The sequence below is a fragment of the Cetorhinus maximus genome, chromosome 15 (genome assembly GCF_964194155.1).
Source record: "Cetorhinus maximus chromosome 15, sCetMax3.hap1.1, whole genome shotgun sequence".
In the NCBI taxonomy this organism is placed as follows: Eukaryota; Metazoa; Chordata; class Chondrichthyes; order Lamniformes; family Cetorhinidae; genus Cetorhinus; species Cetorhinus maximus.
In genome coordinates this window covers 99,059,091-99,084,637 of record NC_135893.1, presented here as the reverse complement: position 1 = coordinate 99,084,637, position 25,547 = coordinate 99,059,091, and the positions used below count along the sequence as shown (strand labels likewise).

The window sequence follows — 25,547 nt, the reverse complement described above, 5'->3', positions numbered from 1 at the left end:
TTTCCTGTTTTACTCTCTTCAGATGGAAGGGAGGAAGTCACTAAGGAGCAATCGCTCACATCGTCAAATAATTAATTTAATTATTAAGCTACTGTTTCCTGATAACAAGTGAGGCTATTCTCAGGCCTGTACTTATACCACCCGCTTCATACTGAATGGTCCAGGTGGGGATGTTACACAGTACATGCTGGACAATGCTCGTCATATCAGATTAAATACTGCAGTAAAGTTGACAGGGAACGTAAATTAAATCCATTGGGACAGGCGCTATCACTTTAATAAACCAAGCTGAGTTATTCTGGGTCGCTAAAGCTGGTATAAGTGTTGTCAGTGACATTTGAACTGCTCATAATACTCATCCATTCCGCCACTCCAACATTTCATCGGGTAAGTTGTCCTGGGATGAAGTGGGTTTAGAAGCAGGGAACACTTTTGACCAGGACATGCAGATGTAACCCGGTTCTTATTTTAAAGTCACGTGTTCTGTCCTTATTTTCAAATATTCATTCAAAATTCCTCCATCCAGGTTCATAATGGAAGTTTCCTATAGCAAGAAATTTCCAGCCTGTGAGCGGAACCCTGCCCCCTGTAAAATGAGGCGGGATTGAGGTCGGGCGGAACTCCCGATGTCATCCCGCGTCATTTGCATTTTCAGGTTGGCGGGGGGTGGTTAGGGGGTGCAGCCAAGTCAGCTGTGCGCCCGCCGACCTGTCAACGGCCTATTGAGGCCACTCAAAAAACAATTAGGCTCATCAGTGGAACGGCCCGTCCAACCTTAAGGTTGGTGGGTGGGTCGGGAGCCCTGGCGGCCGCCTGAAAAAGCAGGAAACCTCATCCATGGGCGGGATGAGGCGTCATTGCTGAACCTAAAAATTAAGAGACACTTTTCATGAACGTTATGCCCAGGTCCCACCCAACTCACGTGACATTGTCACATGAGGGGACGTGGATGGTGAATGAAACTTTCACTGCAGTAACTTTTTTACTTTGGGAACCGATCTCCCTGAGGCAGCACTTAGCCTCAGGGAGATCGGAGCGCACTTCCGCATTTTAGGAATTCCCCCACCGCCTGCACAGGGAGCGCATAGGGCTTCCCTGCGGACATCACGCTGGGTGGGCCTTAACTGGCCCACCCACTATAAATGGCGGCACCCCCTAGATCGGGGGGCGCCGATCGGAGGTCCGCCCACCCCCGCACTTCCCCCCCAACCGGGGGAAAAAAATTTGGCCTATGTAAACTTGTCACGCTGTAATTACCGCCTCTTGCGAGTGGTGGCGCTACAGTGAATTTTTAATATAATATATAGAAGTTTATCAGCTTAAAATATGGAAATGTTATCACAAACCATACCTAATTTACAAAGCACATACTATTTCATGACAATTCAATGTTAAACAAGTTGTTCCAAAAATGCCACCTTCCAGGACAGTATAAAGACTAAAAAGCTCCACACTTCACTGAGCCTGTCCTTTTTTTTAATTCTGAACTGCCAATAGTTTACTGGTGCTGAGCAAAAGATGGTAAAAGGAGTAATTAAAAGAGCTATTCACAAAATCATGAAAGTATAATGTAAAAGTACAAAAATGGGGCACAAAACAACTTTGTCACAGTCGCTTCCTCATATTAATAAGAAGCATTAAGTTTGGTTTGGAGGCCAGTCACAGAGGTATGTTATTGCAGGAGTTAGTGTGTGGCCTTTGAAAGCACTGAGGCTCCTCCTATTCTACAGCTGTAATTAATGCAGTGAGTTATCCAACCCAGCAACAAAGAACCAGGATATGTGACTTGATCAAGGTACACTTCCCTGAGTGGGCGGGGCCAAGGCAGAACTGCAAAGAGCCCAGCCTGAAGGTGCTACAGGGACTCTCACAGGCCAAGCAAGAGAGACATTGAAGGGGAGCAGAGGGAGAAGAAGGTGGGTGATTTTAACTCAAGGTCAGTAAGGAATGAACAAGGTGAGATACTGTGTAGGATTTTTTCTAAGTCATGCTCAATGCAGGTTTAGCCATTTGGCTTAGGCTTCAGTTTGGTTTTCAGCAGGTGTAAACAAGTGAAAATCTCTTGCTGAAATTAAGAATCAGAAGTTATTTTCTTAACGTGATCCGGTGTAGACTCGTGTTTTCAATTCATGACATTTATGTTGCCACAAGATGAATAATTCTGAAAGAGGAAATGAACTGATCCCAATAATGCTGCAGGAATAAATTCAATACCGTTTTTAAAATCTTTCTTTCTGTGGGTGTGGGTAACATAGATGTTAATGCATCTGTTGAAATGTAGATGCTCAAATTACCTCAGGCTTTTGTTTTGCACACGAGGCCTATATTTTTTGGTAAACTACTTCCTGGTCCATCACGAATTTCATAATCTCAGGTTTCCCTAGCGTCTACTCCGGCATCACAATGATATTTTTATTAATGGCAATGGTGGTGATTAAATAACACAGCGGACAGGCTAGTCAGAGCGTGTAAATCGGAAAATCAACCCCAACTGGAGGCTGACCTCCACGAAGTAAAGATTAGTCTCCTGGAAACTGCTGTAAGACCACCTCCTCCCTCAGCCAGAGGAAACATCATCCCTGCATCCAGTCCGTCCAGCCCCCTGTCAGAATGTTATACATTTCAATGAGATCCCCTCTCACTCTTCTAAACTCCAGTGAATACAGGCCTAATCGGCCCAATCTCTCCTCATACGACAATCCTGCCATCCCAGGAATCAGTCTGGTGAACCCTCACTGCCCTCCCTCTACCGCTGTGCGGTCAAAGGCTGGATGTCATGAAAAGAAACCTCCAGGAATATATCCAATCAGAATTGGCAACTCTAATCGCGCCTGATTATATTTGCCTCACAGAACTCTTTGATAATGCATTGCTTTAATGTGCAGCAACCGGTGTAAGAACAGCAGAGAGGTACGGTGACAGCAATAGGATCTAGAAGACAAATTAACTGCAGGCATAACATTTGTCAGAAAAATGCTTTGCTCTTGCACATGAGGCATCGTGGGCGTGTGGAGTTACCAACTGTGATTAAATATAACCTTGGAAGTTTCATCACATGACTTGCCCCCCCCACGCTTCAGACATTAGTCGGCCAACACATCCATCCTGGTGAAGCACAGCCTTCCTACGCCAACTGGAAAGCAAACAAACTCATTACCCAATTGGATGTGGCTTGACTGTCAGCCAAACAACCCTTTTCTCCGCATTTTCAACATTCTTATATCTGGTAAAGAGAAATGTTCAAAAGGCAAAAATCTTTTAAACTCTTTTTAATGTCCCGATGATTTTTCCCCAGGGTTTCCACACGGCAATGTCCTGGAGACTGATCTTCAATTCCTGGAGACTCCAGGCTAATCCTGGAGAGTTGGCAACTGGGATCTTTACTATCCTCTTGAACAGCCAGACAGGGGCCTCTGTTTAACATCCTATGCAAAGGACAGTTCCAGCAACAATGCAGCACTGCCTCAGTACTGCACTAGCATCTCAGTATAGGTGGTTTGTTTGAAGCCTAGAGGAGGTTTTGAACCCACGTTTTCTAGTTTACAAATAGGGCTTCAAGTGACTAAGCCAGATGTTTATAATGGTGTATAGATGTTGCTCATTCTTTTTTTAAAAAATGATGAAGTTGCTCAATAGTCGCAGAGCCAAGTCCACAATACACCTGTTATGGTTTGGACTATTTTAACAAAACATTTGTCTTGACAGTTCTGTAGCCAGCCACCCATTAACACATTGAAATCAGTAGAAATACGAACGGCGAGAGGTGTAAGAGTCGCACTGATTTGCTTTCACCCATTTTGCAATATCACCCACATAGGGTTACCAACCCTCCAGGATTGGCCTGGAGTCTCCAGGAATTGAAGATCAATCTCCAGGACACTGCTGTGTGCCACCCTGCAGAAATATCTTTGTGACATTTATTTTTTTTAAAAAACATTTTTTGGCATTTTCTTTGAACATTTCTCTTTACCAGATATAAAAATATTTAAAATGCTGGGGAAAAGGGTTGTTTGGCTGAGAGTCAAGCATCATCCAATTGGGTAATGAGTCTTTTTGCTTTCCAGTTGGTGTAGGAAGGCCGTGCGTCACCAGGATGGATGTGTTGGCCGACTAATGGCTGGAGCATGGGGGCAAGTCATGTGATGAAACCTCCAGGAATACATTTAATCACAGTTGGCAACCCTACGTCCAAAGTTAAAATAAATCCTTTTATTGTGTGGAGAGGAATTTCCTGGTATTGATGATTGGTGAAAGTTATGTTCCACACCTTAGCTTAGATTTTACCACAAGTCACTGATTGAAAATTCCAATTTATTTGCCGTTACAGCAGATAAAGTTGCAGAAAACATTCTGGCTGAAGGTCCCCTGGGGGTCTAAAGGGGAAAGTCGACAAGTAAAGTATCTCCAACGTTTGCTCCAATTCTAGCCCTCAATAATGCACAACAACAACATCTTATGTATATAGCACCTTTTAACAAAATGAAATATCCTAAGGTGGTTCACGGGAGCATTATAAAACAAAACGTAACATTGAGCCACACCAGGAGATATGAGATGAGATGACCAAAGGTTTGGTCAGAGAGATGGGTTTTGAGATGGTCTTAAGGAAGGAAAGTGAGGTAGAGAGGTGTAAGGAGAGTATTCCAGAGCTTGGAGTCTGGGAAACTGAAGGCACAGCCACCACTGGCGGAGCGATTAAAATTGGGAATGCTCAAGAGGCCAGAATTAGAGAAGCATCGATATCCTGGAGGGTTGTGGTGCTGGAGGAGGTTACAGAGCTGGGGAAAGGCAAGATGATGGAGGGATTTGAAAAAAAGGAGGAGAATGTTAAAATCAAAATGTTGCTTGACTGGTAGCCGGTGTAGGTCAGACAGCACAGGGATGATAGGGAGCAGGACTCGGTGGGAGTTCAGGCACGGCAGCCTAGTCTTGATTACCTCAAGTTTACAGAGGGTAAAATGTGGGAGACCGGCCAGAAGTGCATTGGTATAGTCGAGCCCAAATGTAACAAGGCATGAACGAGGGTTTCAGCAGCAGCAGATGAGCTGAGACGTGGGGGGGAATCGAGAGGTGTTTATCGAGGTGGTCTTGGTGATGGTATTAATATGAGGTACACAATTGAATTATCACTTAGGTTGGTTGAATCATATCCCTTAACTAACGCTTGCTTTGACAAAACAGCTTACTCTCAGAGACAGTAAGACAATGGCTGCTAACTTCGGTTTGGAAACTTAGTATGAAATCCATTTTGACTAAACTCTTGAATATATAAACAGTTATGATAAGGCCACTTTGTTACAATTACTGGTTGAAATATAAGAAGCAGTGAAGCCCGGTGCTATGAATTGCTTTCATTGCTGATAAATTTCCAGTAAATAGTCTCTACTTAGCTGCATGATTCACACTAGTTTCAAAGTTCCAGTAAACGTTCACAGGGAAACAATGCAAAATGACCTGGTCTCCTGGGGGGGGATTGTGTTAAGGGGGGCCGGAGTAATTATATTGCACTGAGCCCAGATTGAATTTAGGGGAGGTCTACATGGACACGAAGAGGGGAACTGGGGAAAGGGAAATATTTATCTTCAGGATTGTCAGGTGTCGGGGAGGAAGGGGTCTTGTAGCAGAGTGGTTCACGCCTCAACCTCCGAGCCAGAAGCTCTGGGTTCGAGTCCCACGCCAAGGCTTGATAGCCACAGATGGTGCAATCCATAACGCAGCCAAACGGGTTGGTTATCAACCCGAAAATCCTACAGTAGGCGGTAAGAGTGGGAGAGATTCGGGTCGGCCATACTTGATGTGGGAGTGATGCCCTTCAAGCTGCAGCCTCCAGCTTCAGGCTAGTGACTGCTCCAGGAAGCAACAAGCTGTGGAAAACAGATGGAGAAGCGTGCATTTTGTCTGGCTGCCCAGAAGGAAAAAAACAGTTCGGACCAGCACTCTTATTTCCCCGTTTTTTTTTACTGGCGTTCCATTTTAAGGTATACAAGACCAGTTCAGACCAGTACTCTTTTTTTTCCCCCAGTTTTACTGTTTTTTCCTCCTGGGTGGTGATCTCTAGAAGCAGGCTGTCTAAAAAACAAGACGTTGGAGGTTGACAGCACGAGTATGGCATTTAACTCAATATAAAAGATTAAACTGTCTCTGTAGAAAGACGCTGTCACTTTGTTGGCTTTTAAATTTGCTAAGTTTATTTCCGATGCGAGGTTTTGCTTGAATGTAACTCTGCAAGTCCATCATTCCACTCTTAGGAATTGGGAAACAAGCACATTTCCAGCAGTAACTCAACCATGGCGCTGAATACATGCCCATCACTGGAAAGGGGGGTCAGGTGATTGTTTTGCCCTGTCCGTCTCCCTTTCCACACTGAGCTAGAAAACTAGTTTAAAGAAAAGAAAGGCTTGCATTTACTTGGCTCTTTTCACGACCGCAGATGTTTCGAGAGCAATGAATACACGCCTGCTGAACCAGTGTAAACAGGAAAACAGCTGCACTGAAGGATTCACTCGCTTGCAGCTGCCGGTGTCAGTCTTCACACGCACACACAACAATCTGGAGCTGAATGTTACACAGAGTGATGCACACACTGGGAAAGTTTTCCACTGTCCGTCTCCCTTTCCACACTGAGCTAGAAAACTAGTTTAAAGAAAAGAAAGACGTGCATTTATTTGGCTCTTTTCACAACAGCAGATGTCGCAAAGAGTTTTACAGCTCTTTGAAGTACTTTTTCAAGCGTAGCCACTGTTGTAATGTAACAAACACAGCAAGCTCCCACAAACGGCAATGCGATGATGACCGGGTCATTTTTTTTTTTAAAGATGTTGATTGGGGGATAAATATTGGCCAGGACACCGGGGATAACGCCCCAGCTCTTGTACAAAATAGTGCCGTGGGATCTTTACATCCACCCAAACAGGCAGAGGGGCCTCGGCAGGGCCCAGGAGATGGTGGGGGGGGGTGCACACGGTGCTAATCACCAGGCCCGTGCCTTCAGGGGGTCCGGTAGAGGGGGGTGGGGGTGCACATGGTGCTAATCACTGGGGCCTATGCCTTTGAAGTGGGGGGGGTATGTCTAGGAGAGGGGGTGCACGCGGTGCCTTCAGGAGGCCCAGGGTCTGGCAGCAACACCCCCCCCCCCCCCACCACCGTCTCAATGCTCATGAAGAAGTGCGGGGTGGGCACTTTTCTCCGGGGCAAAGTTCCGGTGCTTGAGATGCGCTTGTCCTGGAGCGAGAGCCCGAGTCAGTGCGGCCAATTGTTTTCGACAGCCGGGGTGCATTCTGGGTGATGTAGTCAGCCTCTGCCCTTGGCCGCTCTCTCTCTCCCTCTCCCACTGGGTCCAGCCCCCTAAAGGACTCCATGTGCTATTTTCAGAGCACGTGCTCCCACCCCCCACCCCCGAAATGGGCAATTGAAATGCCAGAGCTTGGCGGAGTGAAGAGATGGGCAAAGCCTTGTGAGTTTTGAAGTTTTTTATTTTCCTCCTCAACACTTTGCTCTGATTTATTCCAATGGTTTTGTACAAGACCTGTCCAAACTGGGCTTGTACACCTTAAAAGACCTTCGTCAGGTCCTTTATATTTCTTAAGTACCAGCTTTCTGTGTAATTTATCAACTCACTTTCTCTGTTTCACTGCTGAAGTTAAATACCATTGTTATATACATGTAATGCTCTTAGCAACTGTATTTCCAGTTCAATTCTCTAATTCCTTTCTAAATGACATTTTTCAGTTGAACTATTTCAAAACAATAAAACCAAAACCAAAACTAAATTGCCTCTCGATGGTGCATGACCCTCCCTGACCTGACCCCCCTGCCGCTCGATGGTGTGGTGTGAGAGTGAGTGAGTGAAAGTGAGAGCTCTGAGACTGGGAGTGAGCCAGGGGCATATGTACACACTCCCTCCACCCCCCCACCACCCCCCTGCTCCTCCTCCCCAGAAAAGCATCCAGGCACCAGGTCGGGAGAGGAGGAAAAGCCAGGCTGAAAGGCAACCCGCTCCCGATCCCCACTTTCGTGTGAATTCCCCCTAGGCCAGCTCAGAGTGTGCGCCACCAGAGGCTAATGCATGGCTGGTGCTAGTGATAAACCCAACTCCTTCGCTCGGCCCTGGTCCCCTCCCCCTTTCCCTGGCGACCAGGACTTGGGGTCTAGTCTGTCTCTCCTCTAGCTCTGCTTCTTAAGCAAAAAGGACAGAAAAGATTTCGAGTTAGCTCTGCTGCTTTTTTTAATGTTTTTAATGGTCATTTTCATTCATGACTCATTTTTAACAATTTTTTTCCCAGCCAGGTTTCTTCATCCTTTAACTTTTTTTTTCTAAATTCGTGTCCAATGTTGCGCCAAACCCAATCTCAGGCAACTGCTGCTGGGTGTCTTGCCGAAGGGGAATGACCAGGAAGTCGGATTGCTTTTTGGTTGGGATGGGGGCTGGAGAAAGGGGTTATTTCTGCTCCTATAGAAACGGGAAATGTTGGGAATGCTCAGCATGTCTGGCGGCACCTGTGCAGAGAGAAACAGAGGCCAGTGACCCATCGTCAGAACGAGTGCAAATCGTGGACCTGAGGCGTTGACTCTGTTTCTCTCCCCACCGAGGCTGCCTGGCCTGCTGAGTATTTCCAGCATTTTCTGTTTATATTTCACATTTCCAGCATCTGCAGTACTTTGTTCTCCTGTTATACCCTCCGTGCCGGGCGTTTGTAAGTGAGGTTAGTTTCAATTTAAAATGGGAAAATATTTATCACTCAATACAAAGTGTAATTTCTCTGCTGACAAAGCCCACTCGTGTGGATAGAAAAAAGCACATCGCTGCAGGTAAACTTGTTGGTGCTAAGTTACTGGAAGGTTTTAGTCATTTTTAAACTTGGAAGTGAAACCAGGAGTCATGCGCCAGTAGAATATGTTAGTTCAAGATATTTTCACTTGCACATGGGATTGTTGTTTGCGGTGATTGTGAGGTTCAAGTCTTTTGGATGTTGCTGTCTGGATATTGCATCGGGCCAGGTTCAAAGAAGCAGAGCTGGTTGCGTAACGTGAATGACCAAGTTGTGTCTAATTGTCTGGCAAAGCTGTGTTGTAACATGTATCATACTGAAAGCTGAGCTTTCACTGGGCTTGGTCAATAAAGGAAGAGAGTGCAAAAGTCACAATGTTTTGCTAAATCTATCTAAAACAAGTCAATAGAGATAAAAGCAAAGAACTGCGGGTGCTGGAAATCCAAAACAAAAACAGAAACAAAATACCTGGAAAAACTCAGCAGGTCTGGCAGCATCGGTGGAGAAGAGCACAGTTGACATTTCGAGTCCTCATTGTTGAAGGGTCATGAGGACTCGAAACGTCAACTGTGCTCTTCTCCGCCGATACTGCCAGACCTGCTGAGTTTTTCCAGGTATTTCTGTTTCTGTTTTTAAAACAAGTCAACCCCATTGTGACTATGGTTCCCAATTCTGGGCACCTGAAGGATGAGGGGGGGATGCTGGTGGGTGGAGGATAAGGGGCCTTGAAACAGGAGAAGCACCAGGGCCGATGATTTCTCTCCCTGGCCCTAGGCCTTAGTTTAACGCCTCATCTAAAAAACAGCACCTCCAACAGTGCAGCACCCCCCCCCTCCTCAGTACTACAATGGAATACCAGCCTTGACTTTTGTGCTCAAACCCTGGGGTGGGACTTGAACCTAGAACCTTGAGACTCCAAGGCAATTGTGCTGTTAACTGAGGCACCGCTGATCAATTGCTTCAAGCGAGCTGGCAATGCCCCAAGCAAAGACCATAAACAGTCATGAATATGAATATTGCGACATATGAAGATAAGGAGTTATATTGAAAAAGCAGTGGGACATAGATTTGACATAATTTAAGTTACTCATTTGGTAGTAAAGAACTTGAATATTGCTGGAAAAAGAGACAAGCTATCAAAGCTTTTCATCTTGCCCTCATCAGGAGAGCTTATAAAAAACAATCAGCATGCTCTTCTCACGCAGTATAAATTGTTGTTCTTCCGTTACTGTTGGTAATTTCTTGCGAGCTCTCCTGATGAGTCAAGATGAAAAGCTTTGATAGCATGTCTCTTTTTTTCTCAGCATTAGCTTGAGTTGCAGGTTTCGATTATTTTTCCTATGTTGAAGAAAACCTAAGAGCAGCTTTAGGCAGTGGTAGATTTGGAAATGAGGTGGATGGGGATGTTGAAGGTGTTAAGATTTATTTCCTAGGCGAGCATTGGGTTTTCTTCCCACCAGAAGAAGTAACTGACGTTCTAGCTAGACGTTCTCAGATTCTGCAGATCCAGCCCACAAACGTTTTACCTTTGACTTTAATGGGCCACTTTACAAAGCACAGAAGCAGAAACCCCTCGACTTTGGGCTGAAAAAATTTACAATACAGGCCTACAATAACTGGCACTGCAATATATGCTAACAAAGAGACTCGCTGGTGCACCTGTACCTACTCTGGTTCCCCCATAGAAACTCAGAGGAAGATGGGAGGTTACCTAAATTGACGTGTGCAGACTTAATGACTTCAAACATTTTTTTTATTTAAGTCGATTTAAGGGGGTTAAAGGGGATTTAATATCATCCAAACAAAACTTTAGAAGTGTGACCTAACAAATGGTTTCACAAATATATGAACCTGCCTTTTCCTTTTCTTGTCAGACGTTGATCAGCCCCCTGTGCATTTCAAACATTATCTGTTTTATTGCACGTTATGTTTTGGGTCGGTGTCTTAAATTTATATTAAAATGAAGGGGGGTCACGTGACCTGTCCTGTCCTGAAGTCTGCCTTTTCAGCTAAGGTTTGATTGTTAGGGTGCAAAAGGGGCCCAGATTGTTTTGCTGGGAAGAAAGTGCAAGGTATTTACTCTTAGCACACAAGCTGCTGCCATTGTCTCCAACCGTGGTTAAGCTAAATATGCAAAGTCCCAGAAAAGAGTTGAGAATTTTGGGTTGTAAAAGGTTGCGCTTTAAACTATCCATTTACTTCCAAGATAAAAGAGAGTTGCATTTCTACCTGGATACAAGGCCCATGTGATTCAAATTGCCATGAAGATGGGCTTCGAGAGACGGAAGTGTTTCTAAGGTATCCTAGACAAGGTTAGTCTGCCGGATTAGGGAGAGGGAGAGCAGCTATTGGCAGCAAGATGCTGTGTGAGTGGGATCATGAGCTCAGATTGGAAACACCAAATTCATGAGGAGCTAAAACAAGACTGGAAGATTTGCCTAGCTTTAGCTAGAGGGATAAGTCTCCAGGAAAAATCACACCATGAAAGACAGTTCTGGAGCTAAACGTTTCTTGGCTGGGAAAGGACAAGATCGGAAGTAAATCCTCGGGAGCTACGAATCATTTTGGACTGATTCTGGGAGAATTGAATGTCTACTTAAAGGACAGTATAATAATGTACACCTGATAGTGGGGTTTTTGGTTGTGTTAAAAGTTCTGTTCTTTAGTTTAAAGTATAAATTGCCTACAAAAATAATGTTTTGTCAATAGTGCTTTTAGTCATTTTGTTACAGTAAACATCTTAAAATGTAAAATCTTGTCATGTCATCCATTCAGCTATTCGCTAGAAGTACAGATTTCTTTGTTTTTAAAGTTAGCAATCTCTACGGGGATCGTAACAGTTTCTATAACTGTGAAGTACGAAGCTAGAAATTACTGGTAGTGATAAGAGAGAACAATCAATGCATCAGGTTATAACTATCAAGAAAAACTGAACAAGCTGAGGGATGACCTGATAGAGGTCTTTAAAATAATGGAGGGGTTTGATAGGCTAGATGTACAGAAGATGTTTCTACTTGAACCAAAAACTAGGGGCTGTTAATCAAAGATAGTCACTAATAAATCTAACCTTTTCTTCCCAGAAAGTGGTTAGAAAGTGGAATTTGCTACTACATGAAGTAGTTTAGGCGAATGGTATTGATGCATTTAAGAGGCAGCCAAATGGGAACCCGAGGTAGAAAGAAACAGAAAGCTATGCTGATAGGGTGTGAGAATGTTTGTGCGGAGGTTAAACTCTGACGCAAACTATTTGGACTTGAATGGTCTGTTTCTGTGCAGCAAAACTCTAATAATATGTGCATGCCATTCTTTCCAATATTTTAAATGGGTTAATGCTTCCATTAAAATAAATTTGCCAAGCTGGTTGGTTCTGCCAAACTCCAGCTGACTGATTATTGGAATTGTAGGTTGAACCGCTGGCATGCCAAATGCTGAAGCTTTTGCATGCGTGCCTCTTATTTCATCAACTGGACAAGCACACCTGAGTCCGCGCTGGTCTAAACCAAGAGAGAGAATGGTCTGAATTTTCAGCCCTCCTGTCAAAACATGGCATTTGGACCCTGAAACCAGTGGCCAACATCGCACCACCCTGGTGCTGATATCCCTGTGGCTGCAGCAATCTTCCCCAGGGCTTTGAGACCTGAGTCAAGCTGAGGGCCCACTTCAAATGAAGATGGGTGCCATTATGATGTTTCCAGGCTGAACTGACTTGGTGCAAGAGGAGGCTCCCCGTGAATTTGCCCTTCCCGATCCGAGCACCTGCTCCCACCCGCATCCCTGAGTGGTGAACCACAACATCTGGCTGCCTATAGCTGCTCTTCCCCCTCCCAGATCCGGCAGACTAACCTTGTCTGAGAGTGTTTCAGGGAAAGATTTGCCCTCTCGAAGCCCATCTCCATGGCAACGTGAAACGCTTGGGCCTTGTACCTGGGTAGAAAAAGAAGCCAGGTGATTCTCACCTCTGACCTGACCTGCAGTGAGGTTAAGAGGATGGGACATGTGGGATAACCTGCCGCTGCATCCTGTTCCCTTCCAGTGCTGACATTGTCTTCATCCATTCTCCTACCCCCAAGACAACAGCAAGCAGTGAATGCTCCGACAGTGCCAGGCAGGATTTGTCTGGTGTAAAGAGCCAAGAAACAAAACAAACTTGAGGTTTTGAACAGGTCCTCTGCCAGCCGGAGAACATTGAAATGCAGCCGATTGCAACCCAATTAGCCAATAGGGATACAGTGAGAGGTAAAGCGTCTAATGCCATTGAAAGTGTTACATTGAAAGTTAGTATCCTGGGGTCACTGAATCAGTCTCCAACTCAATACTCCCTCCACCAAGGTTTCACACAAGTCAGCAACTATGACACCGAAGTTGACAGATGCTGTTACTCTCTTTTGGGAGGCTCCCATCTAAACCTTTCGAAGTTTATCCAATCTTGTGCATTAATAGATTTCATTTTTTGACAAAAAGCAACCGTGACAATAATCTGATCCAAGCTACTTTCTGTTCGAAAATCCCCCTGGACAGATCTTGCGAGTTGTTTTGTTCAAGGTGGTGACTGGACAGAGTTCAGCTCCGCTTTCTCCTGTAGCACCAGTCGGAGGGATTTGTGGGGCTGTATATGGGAACGCTTGGCTTTACCTGATCTGCATTTATAAGAGTGAATCTTGTCCAGGCTGTTAATTGAGTACATTTTTATGGAACTCTTTAGTTGGAACTTTGCCACATACTGGGGGCACTTTTTCCCCAGCTCCTGCTTTCCATAGCAAGCCCCATCCCGCTGGTTATTACTAATAAACGCTTCAAGAATGGAGACAGAGTGCCTTTAAACTGAGGGGTGGGATGGACTGATGGAAATCCACCTGAGATGGTTGGACTGATCTATCGTTGCTGTAGGAATTTTTTTGAGGGTAGCTGTGGGCTTGGCCGGAGAAAGCTATCAAACACTTGCAGGCTGGATTTTCCCTGTGGGCCTCTGAACCCCACTGTTGGGCTGAAATGTGGGTCAGAAATCACACTGTGCGGGGAAGTGTCACTCAATGTCATTTTCCCCAGGACTAATGGGTCAGCGTGCCGTCCAATTAAGGACAGTGGGCAGGCTCACAAAGCTGTAGGGCCAATCAGAGGTCTTCCAGATTGAAAGCAGCAGGATTCCATGGCGAGTAGATAAGGGACAGGTGGTTATAAATGGAGGGGAGAGTAGGTAAGGGGTGGGTGGTTATAAATGGAGGGGTGAGTAGGTAAGGGATGGGTGGTTATAAATGGAGGGGAGAGTAGGTAAGGGATGGGTGGTTATAAATGGAGGGGTGAGTAGGTAAGGGGTGGGTGGTTATAAATGGAGGGGTGAGTAGGTAAGGGATGGGTGGTTATAAATGGAGGGGAGAGTAGGTAAGGGATGGGTGGTTATAAATGGAGGGGAGAGTAGGTAAGGGATGGGTGGTTATAAATGGAGGGGTGAGTAGGTAAGGGGTGGGTGGTTATAAATGGAGGGGTGAGTAGGTAAGGGGTGAGTGGGTAAGGGGTGGGTGGTTATAAATGGAGGGGTGAGTGGGTAAGGGGTGGGTGGTTATAAATGGAGGGGTGAGTGGGTAAGGGGTGGGTGGTTATAAATGGAGGGGTGAGTAGGTAAGGGGTGGGTGGTTATAAATGGAGGGGAGAGTAGGTAAGGGGTGGGTGGTTATAAATGGAGGGGTGAGTAGGTAAGGGGTGGGTGGTTATAAATGGAGGGGTGAGTGGGTAAGGGATGGGTGGTTATAAATGGAGGGATGAGTGGGTAAGGGGTGGGTGGTTATAAATGGAGGGGTGAGTGGGTAAGGGGTGGGTGGTTATAAATGGAGGGGTGAGTAGGTAAGGGGTGGGTGGTTATAAATGGAGGGGTGAGTAGGTAAGGGGTGGGTGGTTATAAATGGAGGGGTGAGTAGGTAAGGGGTGGCTGGTTATAAATGGATGGGAGAGTAGGTAAGGGGACGGGTGGTTATAAATGGAGACACCCTCTCTCCAATGGCTTTCAGTCTTAAATTACCACTGCAGGGGTAGGGGAAGCCCTCGATCTACAGGACAGCCTGTGGCTGCTGTTGTACCCAGGCAGGCAGGGAGGGACTCCAGGCCTTCCCGGAGTGCTGGCCCTCAGATCGCTGCTGGGAGGCCAACCGGCAACTAACTGAGTTTGTGGCCTATGGAAACCAGGAGGCTAACTGGAAAACCCCAATCGACCTCCTACAAATGGGGTTCGAGTGGCCTTTAACGAGACTAATTGGCCACCTTCTGTGTGCGGGCAAGTAGCCCTGTGCATCTCTCCCCATCTCCAGCACTTCCCCCTCCCATCCTGCCTCCAGGAAAATGGCCTGTGGGTGAGATGAAACCAGCGAACTGGCATGCTCGTCTGTGGTGCTATACTTCCTTATCCCTGTTCCCAGCCTTGGTGGGAACTCAAAAGTCCAGCCTTGGAAGTTTTTAGTGCTCCCACAGTAATTACAATCAGACATGTTCTAACCCAGAGGAGACCGGTCAGTCCAGCTATCTCTAAAACTACAAGTGCTGGAAATCTGAAGCATAGCAAGTCACTCAGCATCAGTAAAGGGCAGGTTAACATTTCAGATGTAAGCTGGGAGTATTATCTGAATTATTGACCTATCTCTCTCCAGACGCTGACTGACCTGCTGTGTGTTCCTAGTGGGTTTTTTGTACCGGTGCCATCTCCCTCATCAGAATTATCCGGTTTATTCCTCTCTCCCTATATTTCTTCTTTATCTAATTCCTATAAGTCCTGACTGACTTTAATACTACGTTGGTTTCACCTCGTGGAGGTCTTGTGGTGCAGTGGGTAGTCTTCCTGCCTCTGAGACAGAAGTTCTGGGTTCAAGTCCCACTTCAGGACTTGATGGCTGAGGAAGGTGTGTTTCTAATGTAACCAAACAGGTTAATGAATGACTTGTAAAGCCCCCCCTCCCCCAACAGATGCCAATGGTGAGAGCAGGAGAGCCTCTTGTTCAGTGTTGCTTGTTACAGAGTCGCACCCCTCAAGCTATAGCCTCTAGTGACCTGTCCCAGGAAAAACTAGCCATGGAAACAAATGTGTGTTAGTTCATCTACCTCATGTCACTCAGCATAGGAGAGAACAAGGAAGGTATCACTTTGCAGTGTGAGTACTAGAAAATGCTAGAAGCATAGAACATGTTTGTGGACTTGTTATTTAATGGAACTGACCAAAATAAAAAGCTGTGTTAAATGTCCACGCAGGTCTTTTTGAATAACTGGAAAGAGTTGAAGACTGTTTTCTCCTGTTACAAAGTCTGATTGATTCCTTTAAGCATGTAGCAATTTCCTACCTTCCCTCAACAAGTGTAAACAGCACGGGGGTTTTGCCAGAAGTAACGTTCTGACTTCCGACACAAAACTAACAGCCTCCTAATTATAAAAGCAAAATACTGCGGGTGCTGAAGAAGGGTCATATTGGGCTCAGCATTAACCCTGCTTTTCTCTCTCTCTCTCTCTCTCTCTCCACACATGCTGTCAGGCTGGCTGAGTTTCTCCAGAGCTTTATGTTTTTACTTCAGACCTACTAATTATCATAGGCTGGACCTGTGGTGGGTGCAATGCTTGGAAGAACACTGGTAGCACTGGGACCCTAGTGCAAGATAAAGCCCCAGGACACAGAGGAAGGTGTAGGCCTTAACTTGGCCAAAACAAAAACAAAAATACCTGGAAAAACTCAGCAGGTCTGACAGCATCTGCGGAGAGGAGCACAGTTAACGTTTCGAGTCCGAATGACTCTTTATCAGAGCTAAGGAAAAATAGAAAAGAGATGAAATATAAGCTGGTTTAAGGGGGGGTGGGGAGGTGGGACAGGTAGAGCTGGATAGAGGGCCAGTGATAGGTGGAGATTGCCAAAAGATGTCAAAGAGGTGTTGACCCTCTCAGGTTACCAAGACATTTACAGTACAGAATCAGACCATTCAGCCCAATTGGTCTATGCTGGTGTTTATGCTCCACACAAGCTTCTTCCCACCATACTTCATCTAATCCCATCGGAATAACCTTTTATTCCTTTCTTCCCCCCCCCCACCCCGGCCCCATGCATCTAGCTTCCCCTTAAATGCATCTTTCTCCTCAACTACTTGTGGAAGTAAGTTCAAAATTCTCACCACTCTCTGGGCAGAGACGTTTCTCCTGAATTCCTGACTGGATTTATTGGTCACTATCTTATATTTGTGACCGGTTTTGGGCTTCGCCAGAGGTGAAAATATCTTTTCTACATCTATCCTTTTAAACCCTTTCCTAACTTTAAAAACCTCTACCAGGTCATCGCTCACTTTTCTTCTGGAAAGAAGGATCAAGAACCAGAGAACACTGATTTAAGGCGGTGGCAAAAGAACCAACAGTGACATGAGGGAAAACTTTTTTTTTTACATCGTCTTTGATTAGGATCTGGATGGAGAGGGTGGTAGAAGCAGATTCAAACATGGTTTTTGGAAGGGAATTGGATAAGTGCCTGAAGAGAGAGAATTGCAGGACTACTGGGAAAGGGCAGGGGGAGGGGGACTAGTTGAGTTGGTCTTGTAGAAAGCTGACATGGAGACGAGGGGCCGAATGGACTTCTGTGCCCTTACCATTCTAGGATAACTGTTAAAGACATGGCCAAGAATGTTACCTCTTTGAACCGTGGGAAATAAATGAACCAAAGCGTTGAAATTGCTGATTAACAGACTGACTAATTGACAATGCTGTTCCTCTGACTTTGAAAGACACTTTCATTGTCTCAAGTGCTGGACCCCACATGCTGTCTGTTGCGTAATCCGGTGAGTTATGAAGTCGTTAGCAAAGAGTACTCTACAAGTTATACAAAATGTGGGCATCATTTACTTGGGTAAGTTTCATTAGAAAAAAGCTTGTGGTGTAAAAACATGGCAAAGTGCGGGCAGATAAATATATCAGCTGTCACACATGATCAGACCTCCAGGAATGTGCTAAGCCAGAGTTGGTAACTCCATATTTGCCAGATGCAAATTTTTTTTCATTATGCAGGTAGAATCAGATATCGCCACTGCTGGAGTATCAGCAAAATTAAACTAGAAACTCTGGAAGAGAGCTTATAGGAGATATTCACACTATAGCCATATGACAATTTTCACCTTTATATTTCAAAAATATACTTGATTCATAAAATATGTAATGGCGTAATTCAAATGGTACAATGCAGGTCATTCAGATCCAGTATATGGTACTTGTGAGCCTTATTCCACTTACAGTGCAGATTACGTTCATATTACAATACATTCAAGATATTTCTTATACATTCACCCCATAGGTTTGTTTTAAACATAGATCCCAGTACCCTCGATACACTCTAGCCTTTCCCCATTGAGCATTTGCAGTGGATGCACCCAAGTTTGATGCTGCAGGTATAGTACAAAGGCAGCCTGAATCGGGGGTGGGAGTTGAATCTGACACTGTTTAATACATCAAAACGAGTGAAAAATCCTCGACCCTTCCTCCAATGGAAAGTTTGTTCCTACCTATTCTGTCCAGACCCCTCACGATTTTGAACACCTTTTATAAAACCTCCTTTCGACTTCTATCCTCTAAAGAGAACAACCCCAGTGTTGGGACTTGGGAATCCCAGTTGCACGCTTGTTGTAAGTGGTGGCTGAGTTGGTGCTATAGATTGAGCTGATCAGCAGACACTTCTTAGGTGGAACACATTCTGTTTATTTACAAAGGTATCCAGCAGCTACACTTGTGTGCTTTCAACTCCAACTCTATCTCCATACTACTGACCAGTAACTACAGACCACTGACCACAGAGTAGCCCATGCCACTCCTCTAGTGATTACACAAGATCATGTGATCTTCCCTTATACCATCCTTCTTAAAGGTACACTACACATTAGGTAAAAGCATAATTACCACACCCAGCTTCTCCATTTACCTATTTGAAGTCCCCCATCCCTGGAACCATTCTCGTGAATCTTTCCTGCACCCTCATCTTCACATCCTTCCTAAAGTACGGTGTCCAGAATTAGATGCAATACTCCAGTTGAGGTCAACCGGTGCTTTGTAAAGGTTCATCAAAACTTGTTTGCTTTTGTATCCCATGTTTCTATTTATAAAGTACAGGGATTGGTTGAGAAAGTGACCAATCAATTTTTTCACTGTTTTGGGGTGTTGGTTACAGTTAGTAAATCTGAAGAAGTCTTCGTAGTCATAAGTAGATTAACTGCAAGTCTTTATTGACTCTTAGAGCTATTTACAAATATACAGTAAAGGGTCCAGGCTTGGAGTTGGCTCCATGCTTGCTGGTACACCCGGCTCTGTCCAACACTAGACTGACCCCCAGGTGCAGGTCATGTGCTTTCTCACATCACTGTGTGGGCAGTGCTGTACTCAGTCCCACATTAACTCCATATGTGTCAGACCCTTATACTACAGTTACTACATGCTAAACAAGCTGAGCAATTCTATATGGGAGTACCTGACAGACCTGATGATTTGACTGCAGTCAAGTAAATGTGCCAAGTAAATATGTATATTACACGTGTGAGAGAATATTGAATGTCATTGATATTCACTTCCTGCTGTTATATCTGCATATCTTGTACTTACCTTAACTTTCAGTTAATTAAAAAGGATATTTCAGTAAATTTGCTGAATCTTTCTCAGTAAAGTTTTGTTGCGGGTTTTTCCTGCACTCTATGCATTTTAATGACACTGAATCATTCTAGGACGATCATTTCATTTATGAAGCAAAGTGACATTGTATGTAATTACATCCTTTACAGATTCTTTTTGCCTGGCACGTGACACATTTGGAAATGATGTATTTGGTTCCGTGTTTTGCAGTTTGTGTTATTTGCTGACTGACGTGGAGAACAAGCCTGTCCCTTTGAGTGGTTTCAATAAAGCCGGTGTTGAAGATGGCCGACCAGGATTTGGGGACTCAGATTGAAACACAATTTAATGATGTTGTGAGGAGACTACAGAGCAAGCATTTTTTTCAGTCTAACTGGGACATCGCCACTTTTGCCATTTTCTTTATTTTCATTGGTAAGATACCAAAGGGTAACAAAGCTTCTTCACTTTCAACACGTTATGTCACTCGATTAAAAGAATAGGTTGCGAATGATGAAGTACTCACTGCAGGAACATGGGTACAGCCCCTCAAGCCTATTCTACCATTCAATTAGATCATGGTTGACCTGGATATTAACTCCTTTAAGATACTTTTTTTTTTTGGCTATTGGCTTATACTGTGGATAACAATGGCACTCTTTTAAGAGCTGTCTATTAAGTTAGAACTAAATTGAAGTGCTGGATCTCTGGAAGGTTTAAATACTGCACTTCCCGTGTATTATCAATGCATTGAGGAACTAGTCATTGCTCTTCTAATACTCACCCTTGCACATGGTGCTGAGATTTGTACTTTTTTTTTTGACCATTATCCACTTAGTGGAGAGAGACTTTATTGCTGTTCTCACCCTGGTGGATCCAAGAGGTGAAATCGCTGTTTGAAGATACGAAAGATGTGTCCATTGTTGATTGTCCGGCCCCTCATTGCACTTCTCCTGACCTCTTGTAATGTTGGTATAATGAGGGCATATCCCTCATTTTCACCTAACTGCCAATCCTAGACTCACCCTGGCCATTCAACTAAAACTGGCACTGTTGGCCCTGGCTGAGTGAGTAGATAAAGGGAGATGCCAGAGAAATGTGTCACTTGTTGCAGGGATGGTTATCTTTTTGAATGGGGCTATGTTCAGGCTAAGGGTGCATATGCCCATTTCAGTGCAGTCAAAGATGCCCTGCGCTCTTGGGCGTCCTGCCTCATGGTGCCTGCTCCTGTTGCTGATTTGCTATCCACAGGAAACACGGCAGACATAGCAAGCAGCACGTTAAGCGCCTGGCATTGCCTCACTGAAGCCTGCTGGATAAAAGGTCAATGCAGCTGTAACCTGGGCAGCCGGTGCCTAAGCAGTTCCTGTGCTGAGGCTGGTGCCAGGGTCTGGCTGCTGAACTACGTAGAGTTTATTACGGACATCCTTTGGGGAATCCCAGTTGGCACTAGCCACCCTCCATCAGACAAGAAAAAGTAAGAGATTCTGTGTCAGGAAGGGTGGGTCTGAACACGGTGTCTAAAATGCAATCTACCCACTGACCTGTCCCCACTGCATCACCACCTGCGTTGGAAAATACATCTGCCCAATACCTGTGGCCGGAAGCTAATGAAACTTCAACAGGTATAATTTCCTGTCTGAAACTGACAGCTGGTTAGCAGGTAGGAAGGGAAGGTCAGAATGGAGGAAGAGTCCCTGGCCCTCTGGTAAGGCAATGGGTTAGTCAGCCCAAGGTAGTGGATGCCTGAACTTTCCTTCTGGGGCATTGAGGTGCACTCCTGCAAAATGTTATACTGTGGCACACTAACAGGATGCTGCTGTCAAGCCAAAAAGACATCCTGCCTACCACACAAATGAGTGATGTGGTATATGAATGTCAGTGCCGGTGTGATGTCAGGTACGTCGGCCATACGTCCCGACAACTGGCAGATTGTATCAAACAGCACCTCCCTTCAGTTGTTCACAATAAGCAGAGTATTGACCATACTCAATTAACCCCTGCTTGTAAAACTCAAAATATAATGTCTAGCATTAGATGTGATTTTGCGATTGGACAGCACTTTCTGAACAATCCTGAGTGTGCTGAGAATTACACCAATTTAAGATTATCAATTGGGCTCGCAATGTGGCTCATTTACGTTTGCTAGAAGCTGCATATATTCATAGGCAGGGACCTGCCCTCTGCAGGCAAAAGGAACATGTCTAGGCCTTTTTTGAATAAGCAAAAGCATGGGTGATAACAGCTCCCTGGTGCATTCACCATGGCAACTAATCGACAAATCAGTATTAATGATGACACTCTCCCTTTAACTTGCGGTCAGCCTAAATGTACTGATGAAACCTTTTGAAGTTTTGTGACTGTCTGTAACAGAACTGCTGCAGCTACCAAGATCCAAGTCTTCCTGTCTTCAGGTCATTGGAGACAAGACGTATTATGGAAGATGTGGGTCAGGACACCGCGGAAGTGGGAACTGCCCAGGAAGTTTAAATTTCTGGTGGGCTGATTCCCTGCTGCCCAGAACTGTCTGCAAATATCTTCAATTCTGAGCTCAGGGTGGAGACATGGGCTAGACACTTGGGACTTACCTGGATACCCATCCTAAAAATGTTAGACAGTTTAAAACCTAAGTGTTACAGCTGGGTAACTCCACAACTGACTGCACCCACAACCCCTCCCCCCACCACAATCACATCCCCAATTACCTGACTAGCCCCTTGACTCGATCCCACTGAATCCCCTCCCCATTCACTATCCCAAACTCAATTATTAAAAGACTAACTTTAAAAACTTACCTGAACGTGGCACCTACTGTCATACTACTACCTCTCCTTCCCCCAACTCTCTTCTGCTCACTGGACTTGCCCTGAAGACACTGCACTGCCCACTTTTCCTTCAGGCACTGACTGGAAGATCTAGACCCAAGTGTTTTAACAATTTGAGGCAGTATAAAACGAGGGAGTGCCATCAACCTACCAAGTCCACACCTCCTAGAACTGTATGCAATTTGCACTGTCATGAATTTGCCCATATCTCCTTGCTTTCCTTAATAGGTGCCGTGTTGGTTCTGACTCTCTTGGTCCTAATTCGCTGCTGCTGGGGCTGTTGCTTTTCTCCCTCACCAAGCAAGAAGGTGTGTGTATTTTTAACCTACCAGTTAACAACTTCCTCTTGAAATGCTCCCTAACAATAATTTGTCAATTTGCAGATTTCCATTAAGTGAGGGCAGGTGGTTTTTTTTTTTAAGTAACAGAACTCCCGACACTCAGTCATGGTTATTGTAACATAAAATCATCATTGAAATGCAAACATCTCCAACCTCCCATTCACAGTGACACAGGAACATATAATTCTGCTGTCAACTCTGCAGTGACAAGGAGACACCATTTGAAGCTGTGTTTTCTCCAGTTCAACCGTTATCTTCAACCCCTATTATTTAAAGTGACTTTGCCAGAAATTGGGGGGAATGATGCAGGAGACTTCTGAACAGAAATATTCCACTTTACATCCTCCTTTTCTGGAAATATCCAGCAGGACCCTAAAATTCCACCCCTGGTGATTGTCTCCTCCATTAATTCCAACTCCAAATGCCTGAATTACTGTTTAATCATTGAATGACAACTGCCCAACCTAAAATTACAATTTCAAATTAATGCTTGTCGTGAACCAATCCCTTATTATGGATCCCTATCTCGGTTTCTCTCTCCACAGATGCTGCCAGACCAGCTGAGTTTTTCCAGTACTTTGTTCTTATTTCCTACCTTGGCACTCAGTTCATTCTATCAATGGCTTGTCATAAATGCCACTCGGCATATCAGAAAAGCTGAAGCCAAATTTTGGTTTTTTATAATTTGAAATCCCATTAGACTACAACCTCAAAAGCAAGCGACGGTATTTTTTTGTTCTACAAACATGCATAGTCGCATGATTTTTGTATAGATGTCTTGTTCTGTTTGTTTTTTTCACTTGTGCCAGGAGCTGATCTCGCTGCAATTAGTTTCTGCAAAATTACCCACTCAAATTATACCATGCCAAAACTATGTAACTTTCAGTTGTGGATGCTAATAGTGACATGGGGTAGGGTGTAGTGGTAATATTACTGGATAGAGGCCCAGACTACTGCATGGAGTATGGGTTCAAATCCTACCACAATGGCTGGTGCAATTTAAATTATATTAATAAATCTGCGATATAAAGGTTGTCCTAAAAGAAACCCCATCTGGTTCATTAATGTCTCACAGGGAAGGAAATCTGCCGTCCTTACCCGGTCTGGCCTACATGGGAGTCCAGACCCACGGCAATGTGGTTGGCTCTTAACTGCCCTCTGAAATGGCATGGCAAACCGTTCAACTCAAGGGTGATTAGGGATGGGAAACATATGCTGGTCTTGCCAAAAAGAAAATGTATTAGTGCCAGCATTATTCCTTGGCTACGAAACAAATTGCAATAAATAACAGAATATTGCAACCTCCAGGGAGAATCATTTAACTGAAAGAGCTAGAGATTTAAATATCTTAAGTAGCATAACCAAAGCAAGAATAAAATCATTTTAAATAGTCCATAGTGATCAGTCTGATGCTCAGTTATTTTCTTTTCTAGCATGGAAAGCACAAGGTGGGAGTTGACAACTTGGCACTGGAACCTTAGAACCTGGACCGGACTTCCAGCCAGGGACCAGATCAATTAGCAATATTCTTCACTGCATATAGGCGTTTAGCGAGTCCTGTGCAAATTTTCCACCAATTACATTAGTTATTTTGACGGGCACCTTTTCTGAATCACATCCAAATGTGAAATCTATTATCTTTACCAGCCTTGCATCAATTTGGTATTAATGGCTTAACACCACTTTTTATTGGCAGTTTGTACTTATTGCATATTTAATCATAAAAAAAAAATACAATCAGCCATTTTTACTTTTAATGAATTCTGCTTTGTAAAGTAAAAACCAGTTTGGTTGAGGAGTACAATGGAGTTTTTCAATTGAAAATCATTGTCACTTGAAGCAGAACTGTGTTTTGACTTGTTCCACAGCAGTCAAACTAATTAACTATTATTAACTGCTAGCTTATTGCCTAGAGAAGACCATATGGTACAGAGTTATAGCATACGCGCAAGTTTAGAACTCACATGTGTGGCATTGAACTTTGCGTATTGTGTTCATAAAGTGCAGATAAGTTAAAGGTAGGATGGTGCTTCAAGATTCTGCCAGGTACAATTCACTGGTGCAGGGAAATCACAACAGAATCACGGTGTAGGTCACAAATATTGATACTCAAAAACTTTTAAACAGCTTATTGTGTGTGCAAATAACGTCAGTAATGGGCCTTATTGACACTCTATCATCCGTTGATCATATGTCATGGTTCAGTTATACCAATGAAACTTTCACCTATTTTGCAGGCATGAACTTAACTGAGGTGTAAGATTATAACTAATTAGCTGCTTTCACTTTAGCCAAGCACTAACTCCACAAAGTGCATTGTATGATTTTTGATCAAGCTTTATAGCAGAGATATTGACCAACACAAGTTACAGCTGTACTAAACTATCAAACTTGTTGCTATGAGCTGCAACAACCTCCCCTTTCTCTGGCAATTCTAGTCATGAAGAAACTCTGACAAGAGCCGTGTGTTTGTGGTGCAGTTAATCGAGAATAACACTATTGAGAATTGATGCACTATCAAGCAGGTGACCTGTTCCTATATCTTCACCAGTACCTTAACAACCAGCTCAGGCTAATGAAAGATGATCCGAAAAATGATGTACTTTTTAAGGGAAGCAGCTACCCAACCTTAGTTGTATGTTAACTAAGATTCAGAATTTAATAGTGCTGGGCTGGAGGTGTACAGTATGTTGATACTCAAGCTGTATCAGGTGTAATGGATTTATTTCTGAATATTTGTTTTAATTATGCTAAATTATTTTGCTGAAATTCTAATTAGTGTATTCTTTTCATTCCTGGTAGGATTGTACTAAAATAAACTGATGTATCACATAATGCTGTTTGAGTGGTTTGTTCAAACTAACTTGAGTTCACATCTCCAGCGTAACATGTCCACTATCGGCAAGTTATTTTGTCAGAATAAATTTATGTTTAAGCCAAACAGAAGGAACATTTTGATGGAACCATTTCTTACAGCTGATTTCATAAATTCATCCAAAGCTGCAAACTTTACA

General features: G+C 44.2%; 1 protein-coding gene across 1 annotated transcript; it reads left to right on the top strand.

The window, feature by feature from the left end:
• Positions 1–1,849: 1,849 nt before the first annotated feature.
• LOC144691041 (small integral membrane protein 22) lies at positions 1,850–25,368 on the top strand. Its single transcript, XM_078559052.1, has 4 exons — positions 1,850–1,956; positions 19,599–19,802; positions 22,421–22,500; positions 23,967–25,368. Exons 2-4 carry the CDS (start codon positions 19,673–19,675, stop codon positions 24,012–24,014), a joined length of 258 nt encoding a protein of 85 aa, XP_078415178.1. The 5' UTR covers positions 1,850–1,956; positions 19,599–19,672; the 3' UTR covers positions 24,015–25,368.
• Positions 25,369–25,547: the final 179 nt, after the last annotated feature.